Source organism: Pecten maximus, chromosome 1 (assembly GCF_902652985.1).
Source record: "Pecten maximus chromosome 1, xPecMax1.1, whole genome shotgun sequence".
NCBI lineage: Eukaryota > Metazoa > Mollusca > Bivalvia > Pectinida > Pectinidae > Pecten > Pecten maximus.
In genome coordinates this window covers 9,636,263-9,662,625 of record NC_047015.1, presented here as the reverse complement: position 1 = coordinate 9,662,625, position 26,363 = coordinate 9,636,263, and the positions used below count along the sequence as shown (strand labels likewise).

Genomic DNA, 26,363 nt, shown 5'->3' with positions numbered 1-26,363 from the left:
AATGGAAGCAGGAATGAGTACACCATATCATCAAACTTTCTAACACTGGCTGATTATTGATCTAGGGATTTTCTTACCATACAAATAAATCATAGAAATATCCAAGAAGTTATTAATAAAACCTTCATCTACAGACATATCATAAGTTTATCCAAGAAGTTAACACCTTCATCTACAGACGTATCATAAGTTTATCCAAGTTAAAACCTTCATCTACAGATGTATCATAAGTTTATCCAAGAAGTTAACACCTTCAGTTTATGCGACATTAAGTCACTTCGACCAGTTATAATCTGGTACTATTTTGGGCAATCTTGATCATTATGGATTAGTTACATCTGAAGGAATAAATTTCTGATCAGATAAATGCAACAATTACCAGTAAAATTCATCATAGAACTTCAGGCCAGGTAAATACATTTAATATGTCCAAATAAAATCCTGAATATTTGAGAAAACATGTCTCCTTACCTTCGTTCATTATCATCTAGATGTGAAAAGAGTACGTTCCTAGCAATTGCCTTTGATAATGCTGCCATGGTCTTATAGTCTTTTGGTACCACCTACAACATACAACAAGATCATAGAAATTAATATACAACATACAAATAAGTCATTAAACTTTATATAAAACATACAACAAATTCATACAACTTTATATATGATGGTGGCGGCGGCGGCATGACAGAAATCCCCTTACCGTATTTTACCGGGTATACAAGCCATACAAGCCCAGGGGGCTAATGCACTGAAAGTGGGCAAAAGTGAGGGGTGGGCTTATCCCCGGATAAGACCCCAAGGGAAAAAAATCAGCCACTTTCTTGGATTATAATACGAAAGAGGATAGCCTGATCTACATCAATGATCTGTGACTGAAATATTTGTTTAAAAATAATGCAATACATCGTTTATTCCATTCGGATACTGTACAACTTGAACTACGTCTACGGTAGACTATACTCGCTTAATGAACAATACTGGTGAAGTGTGTGTTTAGTATATCACTGGCTCAGGCTGATTGAAATTGTACTTATTTGTCACATCACGATATCTGTATAGCCCTAGACAAGAACTGTGACTCGCTGTTTCAAAAACAATCAGCTTGGATAGCGAGCAACAAACCCCAATCATGACTGCCATGTTTACATTCATAATGAGGCACGAATAACAGATTTGTTTCTATAACACGAATCGAGAAAGTGTTGCTTATTAATGCTGTACATTTACTTGATGCACACAAATGATTTCTGAATTAAATCTTCAATAAATTACTTTGGCTTGTTTGCATATTTAAACTAGATCAAGAGAAATACACTCGAGAAATCTAATAGGAATTTTACTGTGTCAATCTGTTGTCCATTCTATACTTTTCTCGTCGAAGCCTCATTTGAAATCTACTCTAGCAATGTGTAATATTTAAACCATTTGACTTTGCAACCAAAAATAAATGTTCAAAATATGAAAAAGAGATATATTCAAGATTAAAAAGTTTGTAATTCATCCAGAATAAAATAAAACATTATTCATTCGGTAAAAAGTTCCGTTTTTTCAGAAATAGAATCTAGATCCAGATTAATCTACTCATTTTCAGAATCCACAATATTGTGTTCTTTCAGTCATAATGCCTTCAAACACCTTTCATTAAGATTAAACATCTAATTTCCACCAATCAGAAGACAGCAAAACAGCGGTCAATTTTTTAAATCCAGAAATGGAAGACAAAAAACTCCTACTGTATATTGTACCAATTTTTAGGAAAACCATTAAGTGATGCTAAAAAATGTGATTTCCCTATATAAACTATAGTTAAGTTTACCCCCTACCCAGGGGCAAAGGTGAGACCCCAGGTTAATGAAATTCACAATTTTGGTAAAGCACCTTGACTTTTCCATCTACAAAGAATATTTGATTCTACTTTATTTGGGTCATGAGAAGAAGATTTTTGAAATTTTAGTCAAATTAATCCCTTTTTGCACCACCCTTTGGTCCCCTGTAGGGTGAGGACCATACAATTTTAGTTGACAGTTTTGATGTGGGTTATATTCCAGTGGTATAAGTCTGGTACACATTCTGATGAGATTTCCAGGAATCTTACTGGTTCAGTATAATTACTGGTATATCAAAGACATTCACCTGTATAATTACTGCATACTTGCCAACTTTCCCGATTTAGTCGGGAATTTCCCGATTCCAGACTCCCTGCCCCGTCTCCCGATCGTATAGACAAAACATAGTGTATTCTCCCGATTTTGGAGAATATGTCTTGATAACCCCGTATGGAGCCCCTATTCATCTTGTTAGATTCACTTAGGCCTATGACAGGTAACGCTTGCTGGCTGGTGAAAGACATATGTGTGGGGCATTGGTCAGTTAACTGACCTGCTCACAGACCGTAACGAAATTCTGACACTTCACTGACTGCAAGGGTGACAATACCCCGATAAATAAACAATTAATTCAAACCAATTAAGCTGAGGACGCGTGGTGATGGTTTTGTAGCAGGTCAGTCATGGTTGATTAAACGCTTGTAAACGGCTTCGTATAATGCCTTTGATGTCAAGCGCATAAACGACCTCTACTTGACAGTATATCTCGGGACAGAAAAAGTGAAAACAACACTGGCAATGTTATCAACAGAGTATCAAATTTGACAGATTACTTATTGAAATGTTAACTACATTTAAACATTGGCTGATCTTTAGATAATTAGCACAAGGAAATAAATTCACAATAACGACCATATAGACCGAAGGCCTGGTTGCCGGTAGGTAACGTCGTTTCAATCACCGTAGCATCAGCATACTTATAGTGTCAATTAGCAGAGACTTATTTTGGCTGAAACTTTCCCAATTCACATTTTGAAAGACAAAAACATGTCCACAAATACTCACTTTCTTAAACTAAATACTGTCATGTTAAAACTTTGAATTTAAGTATCAGTCCCCACCTACAAAGTACTGAGTTGTAAGCATATAGTGAATACAACTGCTGGTACAGCCCTTTTTTTATTTTTTGTATTATTGTCTTTGTTGTAATCCAAAGGAAACATTTGAAATTTCATTCAGATATTATATTGTACTCTAGATATTTATCGTGACATTTTAGGTATTTTTTTTTTGAAGTTTACTGCTGGAGAGAAAGCTTGATAGAAAGTGATATCATTGTGATAATTTGCATTTAATTGACTGACATCTATCTTACAACATAATTTTCATAACACATCTAAGTAAATACTTTTATTTAGAGTGAACAGTGAGTTAAATCATATCCAGAAATAATTAAAAATGATGTACTTTTGCAGCTATTTTTTGTAACTTGTTGCTTATATAATTATCTTTCCAAACTTGAATAAAAAAGATCATTGGCCAAGCTTGAAATAAGTTTTTTCCCACCTTTTTTTCTGTGAGGGAAGGAAGCTTAAGTGTTCATGCAAGGAATTCATTTTCCAATAGCAAATTATCTCCCCTTAGTTTTTGTTTGCTAAATGTGTCGCGCGTGAAATGTGTTTTCCAGTCAAAAAAGTCGCTCACGCACTTTCTCCCCCATGAGAATTTTAAAAAGTTGGCAAGTATGTAATACTGGTATATCAAAGACAATCACCTGTATAATTACTGGTCAAAGACATTCACCTGTATAATTACTAGTTGGTATATCAAAGACAATCACCTGTATAATTACTGGTCAAAGACATTCACCTGTACAATTACTGATTTATATCCAGCATTTATTCTAATCTTATTAAGCTCCAGACATTACATGTTCTTTCTTAGCTGATGATATCAAAGTTCTGGATTGGTATTTTCAATAATTAGGATCATTTGAAATTACAACTAAAGAAATTCTTTATCAAAGGACTCATCAACACAGAAAGTGTGAATATACATTTGAAAAGAATATTTATCTGACTTCTTCTCTGGAAATCAATATTTACTGATGCTTTAAAACTGTAATGAAATAGAGGAGTATTGAGACCAAACAGTTCATATCAGAGATACCTATTTGAGTACCCATAACTAAAGGTCAAATCCAACACATATTTATAACATGATGAACAAGATCCCCTAACAATGCAAAACAAGCCTACATACTGTTATTTGTTTCTTGAAGCAGTCAATTCCTAATTCTATACCATACTAAACTTTATCCTTTGTTAAAACCATCAAAAAGACATTTTAATCCGGAAATATATAACCCTTCATTACATCCTTACACCCAATTTCAGCTCAGTTTCTAAAGATGGCAGCCAAAAAACACCAAAAAAATCAAAGAAATGATCATGATCTCTGCCAGAAAAATATAATCTGTAACATGTAAATATAAAACCACAAATTTCAGCTTATTATCTGACATGTCAAAAAATAAACCATAAAACTTTTTGGATTGGACTGACAGAGAGACGGAAAGAATATTAGGCATGCTGTGTATAAGAATAAACATTGATTGGAGGATTGCATGAAAGATATATTTTTGTATCTACTACACCTATCATCTTCCCAATTTAGTTCTTGGAATCACTTTCTCATAAAAAAAATTAATATTTCAACATTCTGGTATAGGATCTCAATGATTCTGCCTACTGAGATTCTATTATGAGGAAAAATAAGTATTTTGGGTGCAATTCTACGTATACCAGTTCCTAAGATTAGATGTCTGGAGAAAAGAGCTTTACTCCTAATTGTCACTTGGCCAAGTCTCCAATAATACTGCAACACAACATCAGTGTTAGGACCCAGAACAGACGAGGGCTTGGTCACAGGGCGACAAATCTCACACTCAATTATGAGGAAATAGACTAATTCAAATTTCTAATGATCTACATCAGACTTGTTGATGTGTGAAATCAGAAGCCATTACTGACAAGAGGGCCATGTTAACGACCAATATAGCCTAACCAGCTACATATTAATTCAGCCAGTCTGTTATCAATTGGCTGCCTTTTAACTTTTCCTAGAAATGATAAGACTGGGAGAGGTAACATGAATACATTATTACATACAGTTGAATCCTATCTGCCATCACAGTGACAGAAGCCATCAGTAGTTTTCGCTTATTGTATAATCCCTTAACTCCTGCTCAATGCCTCCATCTTCTATCCAATTAAGATAGATGGTCTTAAGGTTGACTATCCCTGCATCATATAGCAAAGAGAGGCCAAGGTGACATCCAATCAAACATTTAGTAGTGTAATGACACCTAATTCCTAATGGTTGTTACTTACACATGGCTACTCCCATCCTGTATAAGGTTACTGGCTCTATCGGCCACAGCCTAATCCCCTTTCCACATTTACATCCCTTCTATATTACAAGCCACACTACATTTATTAGCAACCTTTATCTGGAGAGCAGCAATTTGCTTTACCTTAAAATCCAAGTACAATTACAGAAGTGGTATACATAAGAAGCATAAAATTGTGCAGACAAATGCTTTCATATAATTGGATGCTCTAACACAAATCTAATACAAAATCTCATACATGAAAGCTAGCACAAATAAATCACATTTAAATCTTGGGAGAATATTTTTCTCTTGATTTTCAGAAGTATTCTGTCAATTAATGTTAATTAAACAATTATTGTACATATTTCTACAGTGAGTCTACAGTACACTATTCTATAGTGAGTCTACAGTACACTATTCTATAGTGAGTCTACAGTACACTATTCTACAGTGAGTCTACAGTACACTATTCTATAGTCAGTCTACAGTTCACTATTCTATAGTGAGTCTACAGTACACTATTATATAGTGAGTCTACAGTACACTATTCTATAGTCAGTCTACAGTACACTATTCTATAGTGAGTCTACAGTACACTATTCTATAGTCAGTCTACAGTACACCATTCTATAGTCAGTCTACAGTACACTATTCTATAGTCAGTCTACAGTACACTATTCTAGAGTGAGTCTACAGTACACTATTCTATAGTAAGTCTACAGTTCACTATTCTATAGTGAGTCTACAGTACACTATTATATAGTGAGTCTACAGTACACCATTCTATAGTGAGTCTACAGTACACTATTCTATAGTCAGTCTACAGTACACCATTCTATAGTCAGTCTACACTACACTATTCTATAGTGAGTCTACAGTACACTATTCTAGAGTGAGTCTACAGTACACTATTCTAGAGTGAGTCTACAGTACACTATTCTATAGTCAGTCTACAGTACACTATTCTATAGTGAGTCTACAGTACAATATTCTATAGTGAGTCTACAGTACACTATTCTATAGTCAGTCTACACTACACTATTCTATAGTGAGTCTACAGTACACTATTCTATAGTCAGTCTACAGTACACTATTCTAGAGTGAGTCTACAGTACACTATTCTATAGTGAGTCTACAGTACAATATTCTATAGTGAGTCTACAGTACACTATTCTATAGTCAGTCTACACTACACTATTCTATAGTGAGTCTACAGTACACTATTATATAGTCAGTCTACAGTACACTATTCTATAGTCAGTCTACAGTACACTATTCTATAGTGAGTCTACAGTACAATATTCTATAGTCAGTCTACAGTACACTATTCTATAGTCAGTCTACACTACACTATTCTATAGTGAGTCCACAGTACACTATTCTATAGTCAGTCTACACTACACTATTCTATAATGAGTCTACAGTACACTATTCTATAGTGAGTCTACAGTACACTATTCTATAGTCAGTCTACAGTACACTATTCTATAGTCAGTCTACAGTAAACTATTCTATAGTGAGTCTACAGTACACTATTCTATAGTCAGTCTACAGTACACTATTCTATAGTGAGTCTCGAGTACACTATTCTATAGTCAGTCTACAGTACACTATTCTATAGTGAGTCTACAGTACACTATTCTATAGTGAGTCTACAGTACACTATTCTATAGTGAGTCTACAGTACACTATTCTATAGTCAGTCTACAGTACACTATTCTATAGTGAGTCTACAGTACACTATTCTATAGTGAGTCTACAGTACACTATTCTATAGTGAGTCTACAGTACACTATTCTATAGTGAGTCTACAGTACACTATTCTATAGTGAGTCTACAGTACACTATTCTATAGTCAGTCTACAGTACACTATTCTATAGTCAGTCTACAGTACATTATTCTATAGTGAGTCTACAGTACACTATTCTATAGTCAGTCTACAGTGCACTATTCTATAGTGAGTCTACAGTACACTATTCTATAGTGAGTCTACAGTACACTATTCTATAGTGAGTCTCGAGTACACTATTCTATAGTCAGTCTACAGTACATTATTCTATAGTGAGTCTACAGTACACTATTCTATAGTGAGTCTACAGTACACTATTCTAGAGTGAGTCTACAGTACACTATTCTATAGTCAGTCTACAGTACACTATTCTATAGTCAGTCTACAGTACACTATTCTATAGTCAGTCTACAGTACACTATTCTATAGTGAGTCTACAGTACACTATTCTATAGTCAGTCTACAGTACACTATTCTATAGTGAGTCTACAGTACACTATTATATAGTGAGTCTACAGTACACTATTCTATAGTCAGTCTACAGTACACTATTCTATAGTCAGTCTACAGTACACTATTCTATAGTGAGTCTACAGTACACTATTCTATAGTCAGTCTACAGTACACTATTCTATAGTGAGTCTACAGTACACTATTCTATAGTCAGTCTACAGTACACTATTCTATAGTGAGTCTACAGTACACTATTCTATAGTAAGTCTACAGTTCACTATTCTATAGTGAGTCTACAGTACACTATTCTATAGTGAGTCTACAGTACACTATTCTATAGTGAGTCTACAGTACACTATTCTATAGTGAGTCTCGAGTACACTATTCTATAGTCAGTCTACAGTACACTATTCTATAGTCAGTCTACAGTACACTATTCTATAGTCAGTCTACAGTACACTATTCTATAGTGAGTCTACAGTACATTATTCTATAGTCAGTCTACAGTACATTATTCTATAGTGAGTCTACAGTACACTATTCTATAGTGAGTCTACAGTACATTATTCTATAGTCAGTCTACAGTACATTATTCTATAGTCAGTCTACAGTACACTATTCTATAGTGAGTCTACAGTACACTATTATATAGTGAGTCTACAGTACACTATTCTAGTATTGATGTTGACAATGGTGTACAGCTGTATAAATATAGTATCTATGGTGACAATGATGTACAGCAGTACAACTATAGTATCTATGGTGACAATGATGTACAGCAGTACAACTATAGTATCTATGGTGGCAATGATGTACAGCAGTATAACTATATATATTGTGACAATGATGTACAGCAGTATAACTATAGTATATATGGTGACAATGATGTACAGCAGTATAACTATAGTATATACGGTGGCAATGATGTACAGCAGTATAACTATAGTATCTATGGTGACAATGATGTACAGCAGTACAACTATAGTATATATGGTGACAATGATGTACAGCAGTATAACTATATATATTGTGACAATGATGTACAGCAGTACAACTATAGTATCTATGGTGACAATGATGTACAGCAGTACAACTATAGTATATATGGTGACAATGATGTACAGCAGTATAACTATAGTATCTATGGTGACAATAGTGTACAGCAGTATAACTATAGTATATATGGTGACAATGGTGTACAGCAGTATAACTATAGTATCTATGGTGACAATGGTGTACAGCAGTATAACTATAGTATCTATGGTGGCAATGATGTACAGCAGTATAACTATATATATTGTGACAAAGATGTACAGCAGTATAACTATAGTATATATGGTGACAATGATGTACAGCAGTATAACTATAGTATCTATGGTGACAATAGTGTACAGCAGTATAACTATAGTATATATGGTGACAATGGTGTACAGCAGTATAACTATAGTATCTATGGTGACAATGGTGTACAGCAGTATAACTATAGTATCTATGGTGACAATAGTGTACAGCAGTATAACTATAGTATATATGGTGACAATAGTGTACAGCAGTATAACTATAGTATATATGGTGACCATGATGTACAGCAGTATAACTATAGTATATATGGTGACAATGATATACAGCAGTATAACTATAGTATATATGGTGACAATGATATACAGCAGTATAACTATATATATTGTGACAATGATGTACAGCAGTATAACTATAGTATCTATGGTGACAATGATGTACAGCAGTATAACTATAGTATCTATGGTGACAATAGTGTACAGCAGTATAACTATAGTATCTATGGTGACAATGATGTACAGCAGTATAACTATAGTATCTATATATATATGGTGACAATAGTGTACAGCAGTATAACTATAGTTTTATGTTGACAATGGTGAACAGCAGTATAACTATAGTATCTATGGTGGCAATGATGTACAGCAGTATAACTATAGTATCTATGGTGACAATGATGTACAGCAGTATAACTATAGTATCTATGGTGACAATGATGTACAGCAGTATAACTATAGTATCTATGGTGACAATGATATACAGCAGTATAACTATAGTATCTATGGTGACAATGATGTACAGCAGTATAACTATAGTATCTATGGTGACAATAGTGTACAGCAGTATAACTATAGTATCTATGGTGGCAATGATGTACAGCAGTATAACTATAGTATCTATGGTGACAATGATGTACAGCAGTATAACTATGGTATCTATGGTGACAATAGTGTACAGCAGTATAACTATAGTATCTATGGTGACAATGATGTACAGCAGTGTAACTATAGTATCTATGGTGACAATGATATACAGCAGTATAACTATATATATAGTATCTATTGTGACAATGGTGTACAGCTGTATAACTATAGTATCTATGGTGACAATGATGTACAGCAGTATAACTATAGTATCTATGGTGACAATGATGTACAGCAGTATAACTATAGTATCTATGGTGACAATGGTATCCTCTGTTATATCAATTCTCAAAACTATGTCAGTACATTCTTTTAGATTCTGTTGCATTAAAGGATACAAAAGTAAACTTCTTAAGTGACCAGGAAAAATACAGAAATCAAAGTAACTTTGTGATCAGAAACATACCTCAGGCATCACTGGCATCTCAACATCTCCCCCTGTGGCTAAGTCCATCTTAAATTGTTCAAGTTCCTTTCTCAACATAACTTTTTTTTCTTCTATTTCTTGTTCTGAGGATTCCATTTTTATCAACTGAAACTTCTTTTCGAGGGGAAACCAGAACACTTTTCCTACAAGTTCTCAGTATAGCTTTTACTGGAGAAAATGTTTCATTTGTGGTACTTTATTACTCAAAACTGTTTGCATCAAAATAGTGAAGTGTGGGATAGATATCTAGAAATTTATATAGCTCCTCCCCTGATTGAAGATGTAAGCTTTTATGTTATTGACACCAAACCATTATTGATCTGGGATCTGTTTGACATGGTGGGCTGGCTGTAAGTCAGTGCCACAGCCAAACACTCCAGCACAGCCAATTGTAGCAGTGTGTTTAAGTCAATCACACAAGCTAATCGAATTTCTCAACAGGAAATGGCAAGGGGAGAAAGGTAAAAGGCTAGCTGGACATTGCCAGTGACAAGCTTCATATGCAATCAAACAGGTCCAGAAGTTGATTGGTCAGTCCCGGTGACATGTGATAGCAAAGGACAGAGACCAATCTAAGATGGTCGGTGACCGTACTGTCCCAAGACAGAATGAACTGTCTATCAGCCAGCAGAAATCAGACATGGCCATCATGTCCATGCCTCTGACAGAACTAGGCTAAACAACTCCTTGGTGAATGTTGTCCCACCAGGATGCTAAACCTGATTTCTCTTGAAACACACTGATTTAATCAATCATGCACTCTATGACAAGAAGCAATATATGTGTGAATTCAATAAACATCAAAAGAATTCTGATTCCAATAATAGCATTCAAAACAGGCCCAATTATCCTCAGGACAATACAGGTACATACTCTATAGAACATGTATTGTATATGTATACAACCCTTACAACCACCTTAAAACTATAGAATAGAATAACTTCTTAGGACAAGATATCACAGAAAGGACAATATCACAAAAAAGAAATAACATGCACATATTAATTAACCTTACATCTCATCAAGTGTACAAGAGTTTCTCACAATTTTTCTGACACACCATTTAACATAACTGTTAAAATTCCATTGCCCAAACACAAATATGCCTCCAGACAACTAAGGACCGAAGGTAATCTTTATACAAAATTTTGTGAACAATCTGTTCAGCAATTCTTGTGCTAACAATTGATGATGGACAGACGGATGGGCCAGAGACAATTTGACAAGCCCATTATATGATGGACAGACGGATGGGTCAGAGACAATTTGACAAGCTGTATATGATGGACAGACGGATGGGCCAGAGACAATTTGACAAGCCCATTATATGATGGACAGACGGATGGGTCAGAGACAATTTGACAAGCCCATTATATGATGGACAGACGGATGGGTCAGAGACAATTTGACAAGCCCATTATATGATGGACAGACGGATGGGCCAGAGACAATTTGACAAGCCCATTATATGACGGACAGATGGATGGGCCAGAGACAATTTGACAAGCCCATTATATGATGGACAGATGGATGGGCCAGAGACAATTTGACAAGCCCATTATATGATGGACAGATGGATGGGCCAGAGACAATTTGACAAGCCCATTATATGATGGACAGATGGATGGGCCAGAGACAATTTGACAAGCCCATTATATGACGGACAGATGGATGGGCCAGAGACAATTTGACAAGCCCATTATATGATGGTTGTAGGCTATAGAGTCAGTATCTGTGAATGCCTGATCAGACACCACAGCATTAAATGGTGCCAATGAAGAATTGTACAATCAAATAGAAGTGGCATGCATGTAACTAGTCGAAATAAGATATTAATTAAAATAGTAAAATTACCTTAGGGATATATGTATTTTCATATATGCCCGATGAATGTCATATAGTGTTATACATCTTGCATTGAAATAAGATTTGCATCGACTTATGAGTGGTAATTAGGCAGCATAGCATTTTTCACTACATTTTTTTTTTTGTTACCCGATTAACTGGAATGTACGTATACTGTATATGTACAGAGTCAATGTTTAACTTTCTAATAGTTTGAAGAATACAAGTATACCAGAGAGCAGTCTCATTAAACAAAACTACATATTATTACGATCATGATTACAAAGCCTACCAATTAGTTCCATAGAGATTGGTAGAAAACTGTAAGAGAATGATCTCTGGATAAATGAAATGTTGATGTCAGACGGACGAACGGACAGAGCCAATACCATATTCTAGTATACTTTGAAAACTTTGCTGTGGATAGGGTTTACAATGGCTTAAATTCTGCTTTTTAATGACATTAAATATTAAAAGTAAATTATAGCATTTGGATGCTGGTTTTCGGATTTTATTAAAAGTGATATATGCAGGCATTAGGACATTGGTTTGAGGGTTTTATCAAAAGTAATGTACGGCATTTGAAATTTGGTTGTAGAGTTTTATTAAAGTAATGTATGTTTTTTTTTTTTTTTTTTTTTTTTGTTGTTGCTGTAGAGTTTTATTAAAAGTAATGTATATGGAATTGGGAGGTTGGTTTTAAAGTTTTATCAAAGGTATAATGTAATGGCATTTGGAGTTTGGTTTTTAGTGTTCTTCTCACAAGACAAAATATGTACCCTGTCCTGAAGTATGCCAAGATTCCCAAAACACCTTGTATACATGAATTTTTTAGTATCTGTTAATCAAGCTTAGGAAATCATGTGTAATTGGTTAGGGTCCTTGTTTGTTGTACTGTCAAACACAGAATGATGAAACCTTTGTACTGAAGTACACACCAATAATGATAGCTTCTGTACAGGGTCAAAATCTAATTCACACAGGAGTACAATCTTCCAGCAACATTTACATGGATCTATCAATTACTGAAGTACCAATCAATCTGTTTAGAATACACCCTAATCCCTATAGCTAGATACTGCAATAAAATATATTGTAATACATTGTTATAACCTTAATGGTGCTATCAATAAAATATTGTAATACAATGTTATAACCTTAATGGTGCTATCAATAAAATATTGTAATACAATGTTATAACCTTAATTGGGATATCAATAAGATATTGTAATACAATGTTATAACCTTAATTGGGATATCAATAAGATATTGTAATACAATGTTATAACCTTAATTGGGATATCAATAAGATATTGTAATACAATGTTATAACCTTAATGGTGCTATCAATAAAATATTGTAGTACAATGTTATAACCTTAATTGGGATATCAATAAGATATTGTAATACAATGTTATAACCTTAATGGTGCTATCAATAAAATATTGTAATACAATGTTATAACCTTAATTGGGATATCAATAAGATATTGTAATACAATGTTATAACCTTAATGGGGATATCAATAAGATATTGTGATACAATGTTATAACCTTAATATATATATCTCAGTTGATATTTGTAAACAATACTACACAAAGATCATGTGGGAGTGATAGACACTCAGCATTCTGCTTACGATTGGTGATATATGCATTAATTCCTGTAGGACCTACCAAATTGTGATGTTATCTATATTCTGGAACATTTTCTTTAGGTTGGTAAAGTAAATATGATAGAAATTATAAGACACAACCAATATGATATTTATGTAATATTATTGTTTTTCACTGAATTAGATATACTTATAAAACAGCCTGGGTTTCTGACACTTTTAATTCTAGTAATTTATAGAAAGGCTAAGTTTTGTGATGTATTTTTGAAAAATATTACACTTGCTAATATTTTGCAAAAGTGATTTCTACAAGACCTTTGGTACACTAAACTGGATCTTTCACTGTATGATCTTTATCTTATTTGATGATATGGGTAATTGGTCTACATCTGAACAATCTGGCAGAAGAATGCAATCATCATTGTTGATGGAGAGGATGTTGACGTTCATTCTTTGATCTTGACCATAACCAAGACTATGTGATATTACACAACCAGGTCTCACAGGGAACCAATGTACAAAATTTCTGGAAGATTGTTCAAGTACTTCCTTACTTTCTGAGAAATGACATTACAAATTATTCACCCCGATATCCAAGATGGCTGCCTGGTGGCACAAATGTGCTGCAACACAACTAAGAATCAAAGGGAATCTGAATAGAAAACTGGACAGATGGATGGGCTAGAGACAATTTGAAAAGCCCATCATCTGTGAATACTTGATCAGACCCCAAAACCCTATTGGTGCCAATGAAGAATTAAACATCAGATTCTTACTACTGCATGGTACTTAATTACATTACCACTGAATAACTCAAATGCAATTTCTCCAAAAGATACAAACCTTAACTTCTAAAGTCAAATATCAAAACCCCGATTTCTACTTATAAATTTCAGCATAAAAGAACACTGACCTTTTTGACATATTGAGCAGCGTCTTCTTCCTTGTAAACTTCGGCACTGAAAGCACCTCTTCTTGATCGTTTTGTCATCATAAGGTTTGGCGATATCTCTTCGTCTCTCTCATCACTTGGGGGCGTCGCTGACTTACTTTTGGTTTTCTGTTCCTAAAACACATGAAACAAAAGCTACATTAGCTGTGTATATACTCTCACAGTACATTGCTTCTCTATTCAATCTACTCCATTGGTGCACTTAATAATTAGAAACTGAAAAAAACAGAATTTTGCAAATGTCACTTCAAGACTTTGCACTGGTAAATAATGAAAATCCATGCTCATGTACCTTTTCTGCTGTGAAGAAATTTATATACTGCTGTATAACAATATTACTCGGAACTAAAAACCAAATCCGCAATCTTTGGAATGAGTCCTACCGCTTTCCTGGCCCCAAGAGGAAACAGAACATCAGAAAGATGTCTTAAACATATCCTGTGCTGTATGTTCTATACTGGTTCACCTCAGCCAATGATACACTGTCACAGAGCAAATCTCCCTAGAAAATCACCTGTTGTATTAGACAGGGCCATTACATTAGTACTGATGTCCTTCAGATAATACCAAATACATGCATCCCATATCTTAATTTACTGGCAAGGGTTAGATGGATCATTCCACTGGAGTAACTTGAGAATGTGAGGGAGACTCACAATACCTGTTTTCCTGATAAAAGTGGTTAGCTGGAATTTTTTTTGTAAAATTATCTCTATCACAAGACAAAGGTATACGTAATTCAGGACTGATTAACAAATCATACACCGATCTGAAAATTCCAGCAAAACCTTAATTTCAGAAACATTGACTAATCTTTGAATATGTGAAATATTACATATAGAAAAAGTGGCACCATCTCCGTCCACGGCCACTAACGTAGGAAATATTACTCAATAGATACAGTAGCACAATCTCTGTCCACGGCCACTAACATAGGAAATATTACCCAATAGATACAGTAGCACCATCTCTGTCCACGGCCACTAACATAGGAAATATTACCCAGTAGATACAGTAGCACCATCTCTGTCCATGGCCACTAACGTAGGACATATTACCCAGTAGATACAGTAGCACCATCTCTGTCCACGGCCACTAACGTAGGAAATATTACCATCTCTGCCCACGGCCACTAACGTAGGACATATTACCCAGTAGATACAATACGTAGCACCATCTCTGTCCACGGCCACTAACATAGGAAATATTACCCAATAGATACAGTAGCACTATCTCTGTCCACGGCCACTAACGTAGGAAATATTACCCAATAGATACAGTAGCACCATCTCTGTCCACGGCCACTTACGTAGGAAATATTACCCAATAGATACAGTAGCACCATCTCTGTCCACGGCCACTAACGTAGGAAATATTACCCAATAGATACAGTGTTACGTAGCACCATCTCTGTCCACGGCCACTAATGTAGGAAATATTACCCAATAGATACAGTTGCACCATCTCGTCCACGGCCCCTAACATAGGAAATATTACCCAATAGATACAGTAGCACCATCTCTGTCCACAGCCACTAACGTAGGAAATATTACCCAATAGATACAGTAGCACTATCTCTGTCCACGGCCACTAACGTAGGAAATATTACCGAGTAGATACAGTACGTAGCACCATCTCTGTCCACAGCCACTAACGTAGGAAATATTACCCAATAGATACAGTAGCACCATCTCAGTCTACGGCCACTAACGTAGGAAATATTACCCAATAGATACAGTAGCACCATCTCTGTCCACAGTCCATGGTACCGAAATGTTATGAACTGTATGAAGGTTTATAATAAAATTCACTGATTCCGAAATGAAAAATATAAAATGGGCCTACCATATTGCTCTTCTCTGCTGATAGTGACACACAATTTGGAGAAACGTCAAAATATTATGAAACAAACTTGATTCTGTGAACAGCTTTGTTAGAAGACCTCATAAACTGGACACATTAATTCCACAGTATTATGACAAAGGCCTTTCCTGGGAGAGACGAGGATTCATGTTTTGATAAGTGAGGACAATATTTAGCAATATCTGTTGTCATTGGCATTCCCGAATTCTAGAGCTATCTGCTTTTGTTGGAGAAACTGCTATTGATTGCTGGACCTGAAAACAACTCCAATATGCTTGTAAAGTGCTTTATTTACATACAAATAGAATTTTCTTGTGTGCAATTTGTGGATGGCAGGAAGACAAAACATACAATTGTCCACGATAAAAAAAAGTAGAAGGGAATTATAATGTTAAATGCAAAGTGATTTCAATCAACGTGTTAACATTTCTATTTCTCAAAATAAGTCAGACAAACATATGATGAATCGATGAGAATGCATTAAAAGTTGTTCAACAACTTTTTAACAGACACATCAAAATGTTGTAAGAAGTTCATTTTCTACTTTTTAAATCTAATGATACAGATTTAAGAATATCACAAAATAATTGCAATAACTAAATTCATTTGGCCAAATTTTTCAAAAACTATATATATGTACAGCTAGTATACACTGAATATCATGACAAGAGAACTGAAAAGATATTACAAGAGGCCCAGGGGCCTTAACGGTCATCTGACTCTAAATTAAAAACCTTATATAATTGTAGTATGTATTCTCTGTAGCAAGTATATAGTGGCGCCGTTTGCCATGGTGGCCATCTTGGATTTCTGACCGACCCAATAAATAACAACACTTGGTGTGGACCATCTCAGGATCATTTCTGGTAAGTTAGAGCTGAAACCCACCGGTGGAATTTGAGAAAAAGTTTGAAATAGGTGTTGTTCAGGAAAACCATGATTGCGCAATCATGTTACAAAATGGCCGCCATTGCTGCCATGTCAAAGTTTTTACGAGGCCGAAAAAATAACAACACTTTGTTGGCCCTGCTTCCTTAACATCTTCACCAATTTCCAGCTCAATGGCACCAGTGGAACTGGAGAAGAAGTATAAAATGTGTTTTTCAAGATGGCTGTAATGGCAGCCATCTTGGATTTCTGGCCGACCCGATAAATAGCTACACTTGGTAAGGACCATCTCAGGATCATTTCTGGTAAGTTAGAGCTGAATTCCACCAGTGGAATTTGAGAAGAAGTTTGAAATAGGTGTTGTTCAGGAAAACCATGATTGCGCAATCATGTTACAAAATGGCCGCCATATTGCTGCCATGTCAAAGTTTTTACGAGGCCAAAAAAATAACACTATGTTGGCTCGCCTTCCTTGACATCCTCATCCATTTCCAGCTCAAAGGCACCAATGAACCTGGAGAAGAAGTTTAAAATGTGTTTTTCAAGATGGTGGTTATGGTGGCCATCTTGGATTTCGGACCGACCCAAAAAATAACGAAAAATAACAACACTTGGTCGGGATCATATCAGGATCATCTCAGGCAAGTTTCAGCTCAATAGCAGTGATGGAACTTGAGAAGAAGTTTAAAATGTGTTTTTTTAAGATGGCGGCTATGGCGGCCATCTTGGATTTCGGACTGACCCGAAAAATAACAACACTTGGTCGAGATCATATCAGGATCATTTCAGGCAGGTTTCAGCTCAATAGCACTGGTAGAACTTGAGAAGAAGTTTAAAATGTGTTTTTCAAGATGGCGGCCTCAGCGGCCATCTTGGATTACGGACCGACCCGAAAAATAACAACACTTGGTTGGGATCATATAAGGATCATCTCAGGCAAGTTTCAGCTCAATAGCACTGGTAGAACTTGAGAAGAAGTTTAAAATGTGTTTTTCAAGATGGCGGCTATGGCGGCCATCTTGGATTTCGGACTGATCTAAAAAATAACAACACTTGGTCAGGATCATATCAGGATCATTTCAGGCAAGTTTCAGCTCAATAGCACTGTTGAAACTTGAGAAGAAGCTTTAAATGTGTTTTTCAAGATGGCGGCTATGGCGGCCATCTTGGATTTCGGACTGATCTAAAAAATAACAACACTTGGTCGGGATCATATCAGGATCATTTCAGGCAAGTTTCAGCTCAATAGCACTGGTGAAACTTGAGAAGAAGCTTTAAATGTGTTTTTCAAGATGGCGGCTATGGCGGCCATCTTGGATTACGGACCGACCCGAAAAATAACAACACTTGGTTGGGATCATATAAGGATCATCTCAGGCAAGTTTCAGCTCAATAGCACTGGTAGAACTTGAGAAGAAGTTTAAAATGTGTTTTTCAAGATGGCGGCCTCAGCGGCCATCTTGGATTTCGGACCGACCCGAAAAATAACAACACTTGGTCGGGATCATATCAGGATCATTTCAGGCAAGTTTCAGCTCAATAGCACTGGTGGAAGTTGAGAAGAAGTTTAAAATGTGTTTTTCAAGATGGCGGCTATGGCGGCCATCTTGGATTTTGGACTGATCTAAAAAATAACAACACTTGGTCGGGATCATATCAGGATCATTTCAGGCAAGTTTCAGCTCAATAGCACTGGTGGAACTTGAGAAGAAGTTTTAAATGTGTTTTTCAAGATGGCGGCCTCAGCGGCCATCTTGGATTACGGACCGACCCGAAAAATAACAACACTTGGTTGGGATCATATAAGGATCATCTCAGGCAAGTTTCAGCTCAAAAGCACTGGTGGAAGTTGAGAAGAAGTTTAAAATGTGTTTTTCAAGATGGCGGCTATGGCGGCCATCTTGGATTTCGGACTGATCTAAAAAATAACAACACTTGGTCGGGATCATATCAGGATCATTTCAGGCAAGTTTCAGCTCAATAGCACTGTTGAAACTTGAGAAGAAGCTTTAAATGTGTTTTTCAAGATGGCGGCTATGGTGGCCATCTTGGATTTCGGACTGATCTAAAAAATAACAACACTTGGTCGGGATCATATCAGGATCATTTCAGGCAAGTTTCAGCTCAATAGCACTGGTGAAACTTGAGAAGAAGCTTTAAATGTTTTTTTCAAGATGGCGGCTATGGCGGCCATCTTGGATTTCGGACTGACCCGAAAAATAACAACACTTGGTCGGGATCATATCAGGATCATCTCAGGCAAGTTTCAACTCAATAGCACTGGTGGAACTTGAGAAGAAGTTTAAAATGTGTTTTTCAAGATGGCGGCCTCAGCGGCCATCTTGGATTTCGGACCGACCCGAAAAATAACAACACTTGGTCGGGATCATATCAGGATCATTTCAGGCAAGTTTCAGCTCAATAGCACTGGTGGAAGTTGAGAAGAAGTTTAAAATGTGTTTTTCAAGATGGCGGCTATGGCGGCCATCTTGGATTTTGGACTGATCTAAAAAATAACAACACTTGGTCGGGATCATATCAGGATCATTTCAGGCAAGTTTCAGCTCAATAGCACTGGTGAAACTTGAGAAGAAGTTTTAAATGTGTTTTTCAAGATGGCGGCTATGGCGGCCATCTTGGATTTCGGACCGACCCGAAAAATAACACACTTGGTCGGGATCATATCAGGATCATCTCAGGCAAGTTTCAACTCAATAGCACTGGTGGAACTTGAGAAGAAGTTTAAAATGTGTTTTTCAAGATGGCGGCCTCAGCGGCCATCTTGGATTTCGGACCGACCCGAAAAATAACAACACTTGGTCGGGATCATATCAGGATCATTTCAGGCAAGTTTCAGCTCAATAGCACTTGTGGAAGTTGAGAAGAAGTTTTAAATGTGTTTTTCAAGATGGCGGCTATGGCGGCCATCTTGGATTTCGGACTGATCTAAAAAATAACAACACTTGGTCGGGATCATATCAGGATCATTTCAGGCAAGTTTCAGCTCAATAGCACTGGTGAAACTTGAGAAGAAGCTTTAAATGTGTTTTTCAAGATGGCGGCTATGGCGGCCATCTTGGATTACGGACCGACCCGAAAAATAACAACACTTGGTTGGGATCATATAAGGATCATCTCAGGCAAGTTTCAGCTCAATAGCACTGGTAGAACTTGAGAAGAAGTTTAAAATGTGTTTTTCAAGATGGCGGCCTCAGCGGCCATCTTGGATTTCGGACCGACCCGAAAAATAACAACACTTGGTCGGGATCATATCAGGATCATTTCAGGCAAGTTTCAGCTCAATAGCACTGGTGGAAGTTGAGAAGAAGTTTAAAATGTGTTTTTCAAGATGGCGGCTATGGCGGCCATCTTGGATTTTGGACTGATCTAAAAAATAACAACACTTGGTCGGGATCATATCAGGATCATTTCAGGCAAGTTTCAGCTCAATAGCACTGGTAGAACTTGAGAAGAAGTTTAAAATGTGTTTTTCAAGATGGCGGCCTCAGCGGCCATCTTGGATTACGGACCGACCCGAAAAATAACAACACTTGGTTGGGATCATATAAGGATCATCTCAGGCAAGTTTCAGCTCAAAAGCACTGGTGGAAGTTGAGAAGAAGTTTAAAATGTGTTTTTCAAGATGGCGGCTATGGCGGCCATCTTGGATTTCGGACTGATCTAAAAAATAACAACACTTGGTCGGGATCATATCAGGATCATTTCAGGCAAGTTTCAGCTCAATAGCACTGTTGAAACTTGAGAAGAAGCTTTAAATGTGTTTTTCAAGATGGCGGCTATGGTGGCCATCTTGGATTTCGGACTGATCTAAAAAATAACAACACTTGGTCGGGATCATATCAGGATCATTTCAGGCAAGTTTCAGCTCAATAGCACTGGTGAAACTTGAGAAGAAGCTTTAAATGTTTTTTTCAAGATGGCGGCTATGGCGGCCATCTTGGATTTCGGACTGACCCGAAAAATAACAACACTTGGTCGGGATCATATCAGGATCATCTCAGGCAAGTTTCAACTCAATAGCACTGGTGGAACTTGAGAAGAAGTTTAAAATGTGTTTTTCAAGATGGCGGCCTCAGCGGCCATCTTGGATTTCGGACCGACCCGAAAAATAACAACACTTGGTCGGGATCATATCAGGATCATTTCAGGCAAGTTTCAGCTCAATAGCACTTGTGGAAGTTGAGAAGAAGTTTTAAATGTGTTTTTCAAGATGGCGGCTATGGCGGCCATCTTGGATTTCGGACCGACCCGAAAAATAACAACACTTGGTCGGGATCATATCAGGATCATCTCAGGCAAGTTTCAACTCAATAGCACTGGTGGAACTTGAGAAGAAGTTTAAAATGTGTTTTTCAAGATGGCGGCTATGGCGGCCATCTTGGATTTCGGACCGACCCGAAAAATAACAACACTTGGTCGGGATCATATCCGGATCATTTCAGGCAAGTTTCAGCTCAATAGCACTGGTGAACTTGAGAAGAAGTTTTAAATGTGTTTTTCAAGATGGCGGCTATGGCGGCCATCTTGGATTTCAGACCGACCCGAAAAATAACAACACTTGGTCGGGATCATATCCGGATCATTTCAGGCAAGTTTCAGCTCAATAGCACTGGTGAAACTTGAGAAGAAGTTTTAAATGTGTTTTTCAAGATGGCGGCTATGGCGGCCATCTTGGATTTCAGACCGACCCGAAAAATAACAACACTTTGTCAGGATCATCTCAGGATCATTTCTGGCAAGTTTCAGCCCAACAGCAGTGGTGGAACTTTTGAAGAAGTTTAAAATGTGTTTTCAAAATGGCGGCTATGGCGGCCATCTTGGATTTCGGACCAACCCGAAAAATAACAACACTTGGTCAGGACCATCTCAGGATCATTTCTGGCAAGTTTCATGTGAATCCCACTGGTGGAACTTGAGAAGAAGATTGAAATGTGAAAAGTTTACGGACGGCGGACGGCGCACGGCGCACGGCGGACGGCGGACGACGACGGACGAAGCATGATGGCTATAGGTCATCCTGACCCTTCGGGTCAGATGACCTAACAAGCAATACAAATCCCCTCACATGCTAAGTATACCCACTAAAACCATTCTGCAATGAGGCCTGATGGCAGCTTGTTCATGGGATTCTCATACTTGGTAATAGAAGTTTGATCAAAATCAAAATTGCTCGAGAGATATGAAAAAAGATTTTCTATAAATAGTAACAGTGACTTCGTCCTCAACCTTAGCATCCTGCAATGCAAATTAACACTTTCGAGGTACAGTCGAATCTGTCTAAGCGACCATCTCTATTTAGCGACCCTCTGTTCTAAGCGACCATTTCAATTCCTCCCGAGCGTTTTCGCTATATATTTTAACTCTATTAAGCGACCCTCTCTTTACGCGACCAGCGACCACAATTTTTCGTTCCCGTGATAAAAATAACTCTCCAATAAGCGACCAGAAGTCTCCAAAATGCCTTACATTACCATTTTCGCCTTAATAACACCCAAGTATTTTTACTTTTCGCGCAAAAGGACGGGAGATGAGGCGAAGTGACCGTCTGGAATTCTGACGATTTTCAGACGTTTTATATACGATATATCAATTTGCATGCGAAATATAACAATAAAGGAATGCATAAAAAGTTAACTTACTGTTAAATCGTGATTTGTTATCTTTTTGAGACATTAAAACAGATATTTGCCAGTGAAAAAGTCGCCGTTTTTGAAGTAGGAAATGCAGGAACGTAAATAATAATCGGAGCGGAAATCCGGACCAAGATTTCAGGAATTAAAAAAATATATATAAATAATTTGAAAGTAATCTAATTAACCAATGAAATATATTTCTCATGTTAAATCTATGTATTTTGCTATGCTGAAAGAATTTCAAAAAATACATATAGTGATGAAAAATTAGCACAGTAATAATTATTAAAAAAAAATACACAAAAAAAAAAAAAAAAATTGTTTTGTTTTATTCAAAGTGGTGGTTCATTTTTCATATATATTATAAATCATTATTGCCAATTGATAAAGCAAATAAAAAGCTTATGAACATTTATTAAATTTAAGATACCATCTCTATTAAGAGACCACTCTCCATTAAGAGACCGTTTTCAACTTCCCTTGAGTGGTCGCTTAATACAGATTCGACTGTATTCTCATACTTGACTATTATAAAGACTTTGTGCTCAAAATCTGGTAAAAATATGATTGGTTTAGTTTGGTTTATTTTGTTTAACATCCTATTAACAGCCAGGGTCATTTAAAGATATGCCAGGTTTTGGAGGTGGAGGAAAGTTGGAATACCCAGAGTAAAACCACAGGCCTACGGTCAGTACCAGGCAGTATATTGCCCCAAGTGGGTTTCGAACTCACAACCCAGAGGTGGAGGGCTAGAGATGAAGTGTCAGGACACTTTAACGTTCGCCACAGCAGCCCCTAAAGATATGAAGTTACTTAAAGAGTGCTTACAAAGATTTTCTATAAATAGTAACAATGACCTTGTTCTTGACCTGTACCCTGAAAAGCAATCTCATTACTTATACTAATACTTAATGAATGTATGAAGTTTTATCAGAATCTGGTAAAAATGAAGTTACTAGAGTTCTGACAAAGATTTCTATAAATAGTAACAGCGTCTTTGATGATGCAAATTGTTCCAGGTATGAAGTCTGATTGAAATCCAGGTAAAAGTGAAGTCAGTGGATCATGGACAAAGATTTTCAATAAACAGTTATCATAATTGACCTAAGCTTGTACTTTACAACCTGTTCACAAACTCGCTTGCGAAATCCCATACTTGACCACTGTATGAAGCTTGATTGAAATTTAAATCTACATAAAAATTAGTCGCTAGAGTGCTGACAAAGATATTCTATAAATAGCAATCATGGGGGGGGGGGGGGGGGGGGGGGGGGAGGTTGCGAGATGTCTTTTATATGCAAATGAAGGTTTCCTATGTGATCCTAAATCATATTTGGAGGTTGGGGTAAAAAAAACAAGAGGCCCATGGGTCTAACAGTCATTTGACAAATACTTACAGTAGGGACACACCCCTCAATCAAGCATCATTACCATAAATTGTCACATCCAGTTATGTTTCAGATCAAATTTGTTTTTATCCGTTTTGGCTTAAAGTAGGAGCAGCACCTTAGAGCAAATTTTCAGCATAGTTCCCATCTTCAGGCCATGCCCCTCTGTCCTCATGGGTCGGACAAGCCTCCTTTATATCAATGAGGATTGCCCTTCCCCAATGATGTTTCATACTAGATATGGTTGTAATCAATGAAGGCATTAAGGAGAAGGGTTTTTAAGCAATATTTAACCTAAGTGCTCTTTTGGGCACCCCACCCTTCTTCCCCCAGGGGTCAGACCTCTCTTATTTGTATAAATTATGATTGCCATCCCCTTATGATGTTTCAAACCAAATTTAGTTGTATCAATTAAGGCATTAAGGAGGAGTAGCAGTTTAAAACAAAATAATTTTGGCTAAGTTCCCCTTTTGGGGCCTCACCCCTCTGTCCCCAGAGCCCCACAAACCTTATACAGTGCAACTTCTGAAAACCGAATCTTCTAAAAACTGAACACCTCTGAATACCGAACGAATTGTCATTGTACGGAATTGGTCCTTCTTTATTATAGTATTAAAAAACTTCCAAATACCGATCCCTCTGAATTCGGAACACCGGACCGGTTTTGTGTCCGGTTCCTGTTCAAATATACCAAAAATTACTTCTGAAAACCGGCCTTACCTGAGCAATTATGACACGAGGTCAGGCCAGTCAACCGTGAAACAACACCTGTTCGTGACGGCTATTGTGATTTGTACAGGAATCCAATATATACCCAAAGGGGGCATTATGATGGAAGGCCTAGTGTATAATCAACACGACAATTATGAAACAATGCCACACTTCATTGAAGCACGGCGATTTGTTTATCAATGCAAGTAGAGCTAGAAGCCTGATCAAGAGTTTCGCATCTAATTTAAATGAGGCCCAAAGGGGGTTGTTTTTGGGGTTGTTTTTGCATGGTCGTAAATGAAGCCTGTGATGTTTTTTAGACAATACCGATGTCGGAAATATGCCCAGTATCAACTGATCAATTGTAATTAATATTGAAACAAAAAATCTTCACACCCTTTCATATTATTTGATGTGTAAAATATTCCGTATCGACCCCATCCACATGACGAAGCTTCACCGGATGTAACGAAATGTAGGTCAATCATAAAGTGCAGTTGTACATGTAAAAATACTGTTTAAAACTACAGTTATAGTTATTTGTCCTTCTTGTATAATCTGCAATATATACATTAATTAACTTTCATAATATTCATATTATTCAGACAAACCAAATTGTCTATGTATGTACGTGCCGGTTTGTAATTGGGTACATTCTAACAAAACATCGCCCCGACCAATTGTATCCAGAATTTGACCGGTCATTTTTCGATCAACTTCTCCAAACGGAAACCCTCTGTAAACCGAGCAAATATCCATGTCCCATGCATGTAATGCAAGTAGAGCTTTCAAGCCGGAGTTTAACATCTATTTTGTACATGGCCCTAAACAGGATAATTTTGAAGCGGACATATTCTTATATGATAAGGAAGCTAATAGTAGATCAGGCTTCAATTAAAAATCAATATCAATGGCCATAATATGGTCAATAAGAGACTGGTTAATGTTTAAAATTATTGTTCTTATTTCTATTTGTAAAACCGATACCCCCTATCATGCCCCATATGCACAGAGGTGTATGGACAGGCTGGATGCAGGTTATAGTGTCGATGACAGTGTTGTGACATAAGTGAAATGAGATCATTATGGCATACTTTTGCAATCAGTGATAGAACTTTTTTTATTTGTTTGATTTTTATAAATTCTGCATTTTAAGTATTCATTAACTTCCATATTTTTACCACTGCTTCAAAGATACAAAACGGCATCCAATCAATATTATCCCGGTATTCTGATTCGTGAAAATGGATCACTTCCCAGAATGGAACACAGTACAACCTAAATTTATAATTTGCAGCACAGTAGTTACTACACAAACTTAGATTTCGAAGTTAC

The 26,363-nt window shown here is 36.7% G+C and overlaps 1 protein-coding gene across 4 annotated transcripts in view; it reads right to left on the bottom strand.

The window, feature by feature from the left end:
- LOC117324348 (cAMP-dependent protein kinase regulatory subunit) overlaps positions 1-26,363 on the bottom strand; it is a 120,296-nt gene that overhangs the window by 18,820 nt on the left and 75,113 nt on the right. For all 4 annotated transcript variants that reach the window (XM_033880165.1, XM_033880172.1, XM_033880159.1 and 1 more), the window contains exons 2-3: positions 14,486-14,638; positions 472-563 (exon numbers count right to left, since the gene is read on the bottom strand). In XM_033880165.1, coding sequence (XP_033736056.1) covers positions 472-563; positions 14,486-14,638 — 245 coding nt within the window. The remainder of the gene's footprint in view (positions 1-471; positions 564-14,485; positions 14,639-26,363) is intronic.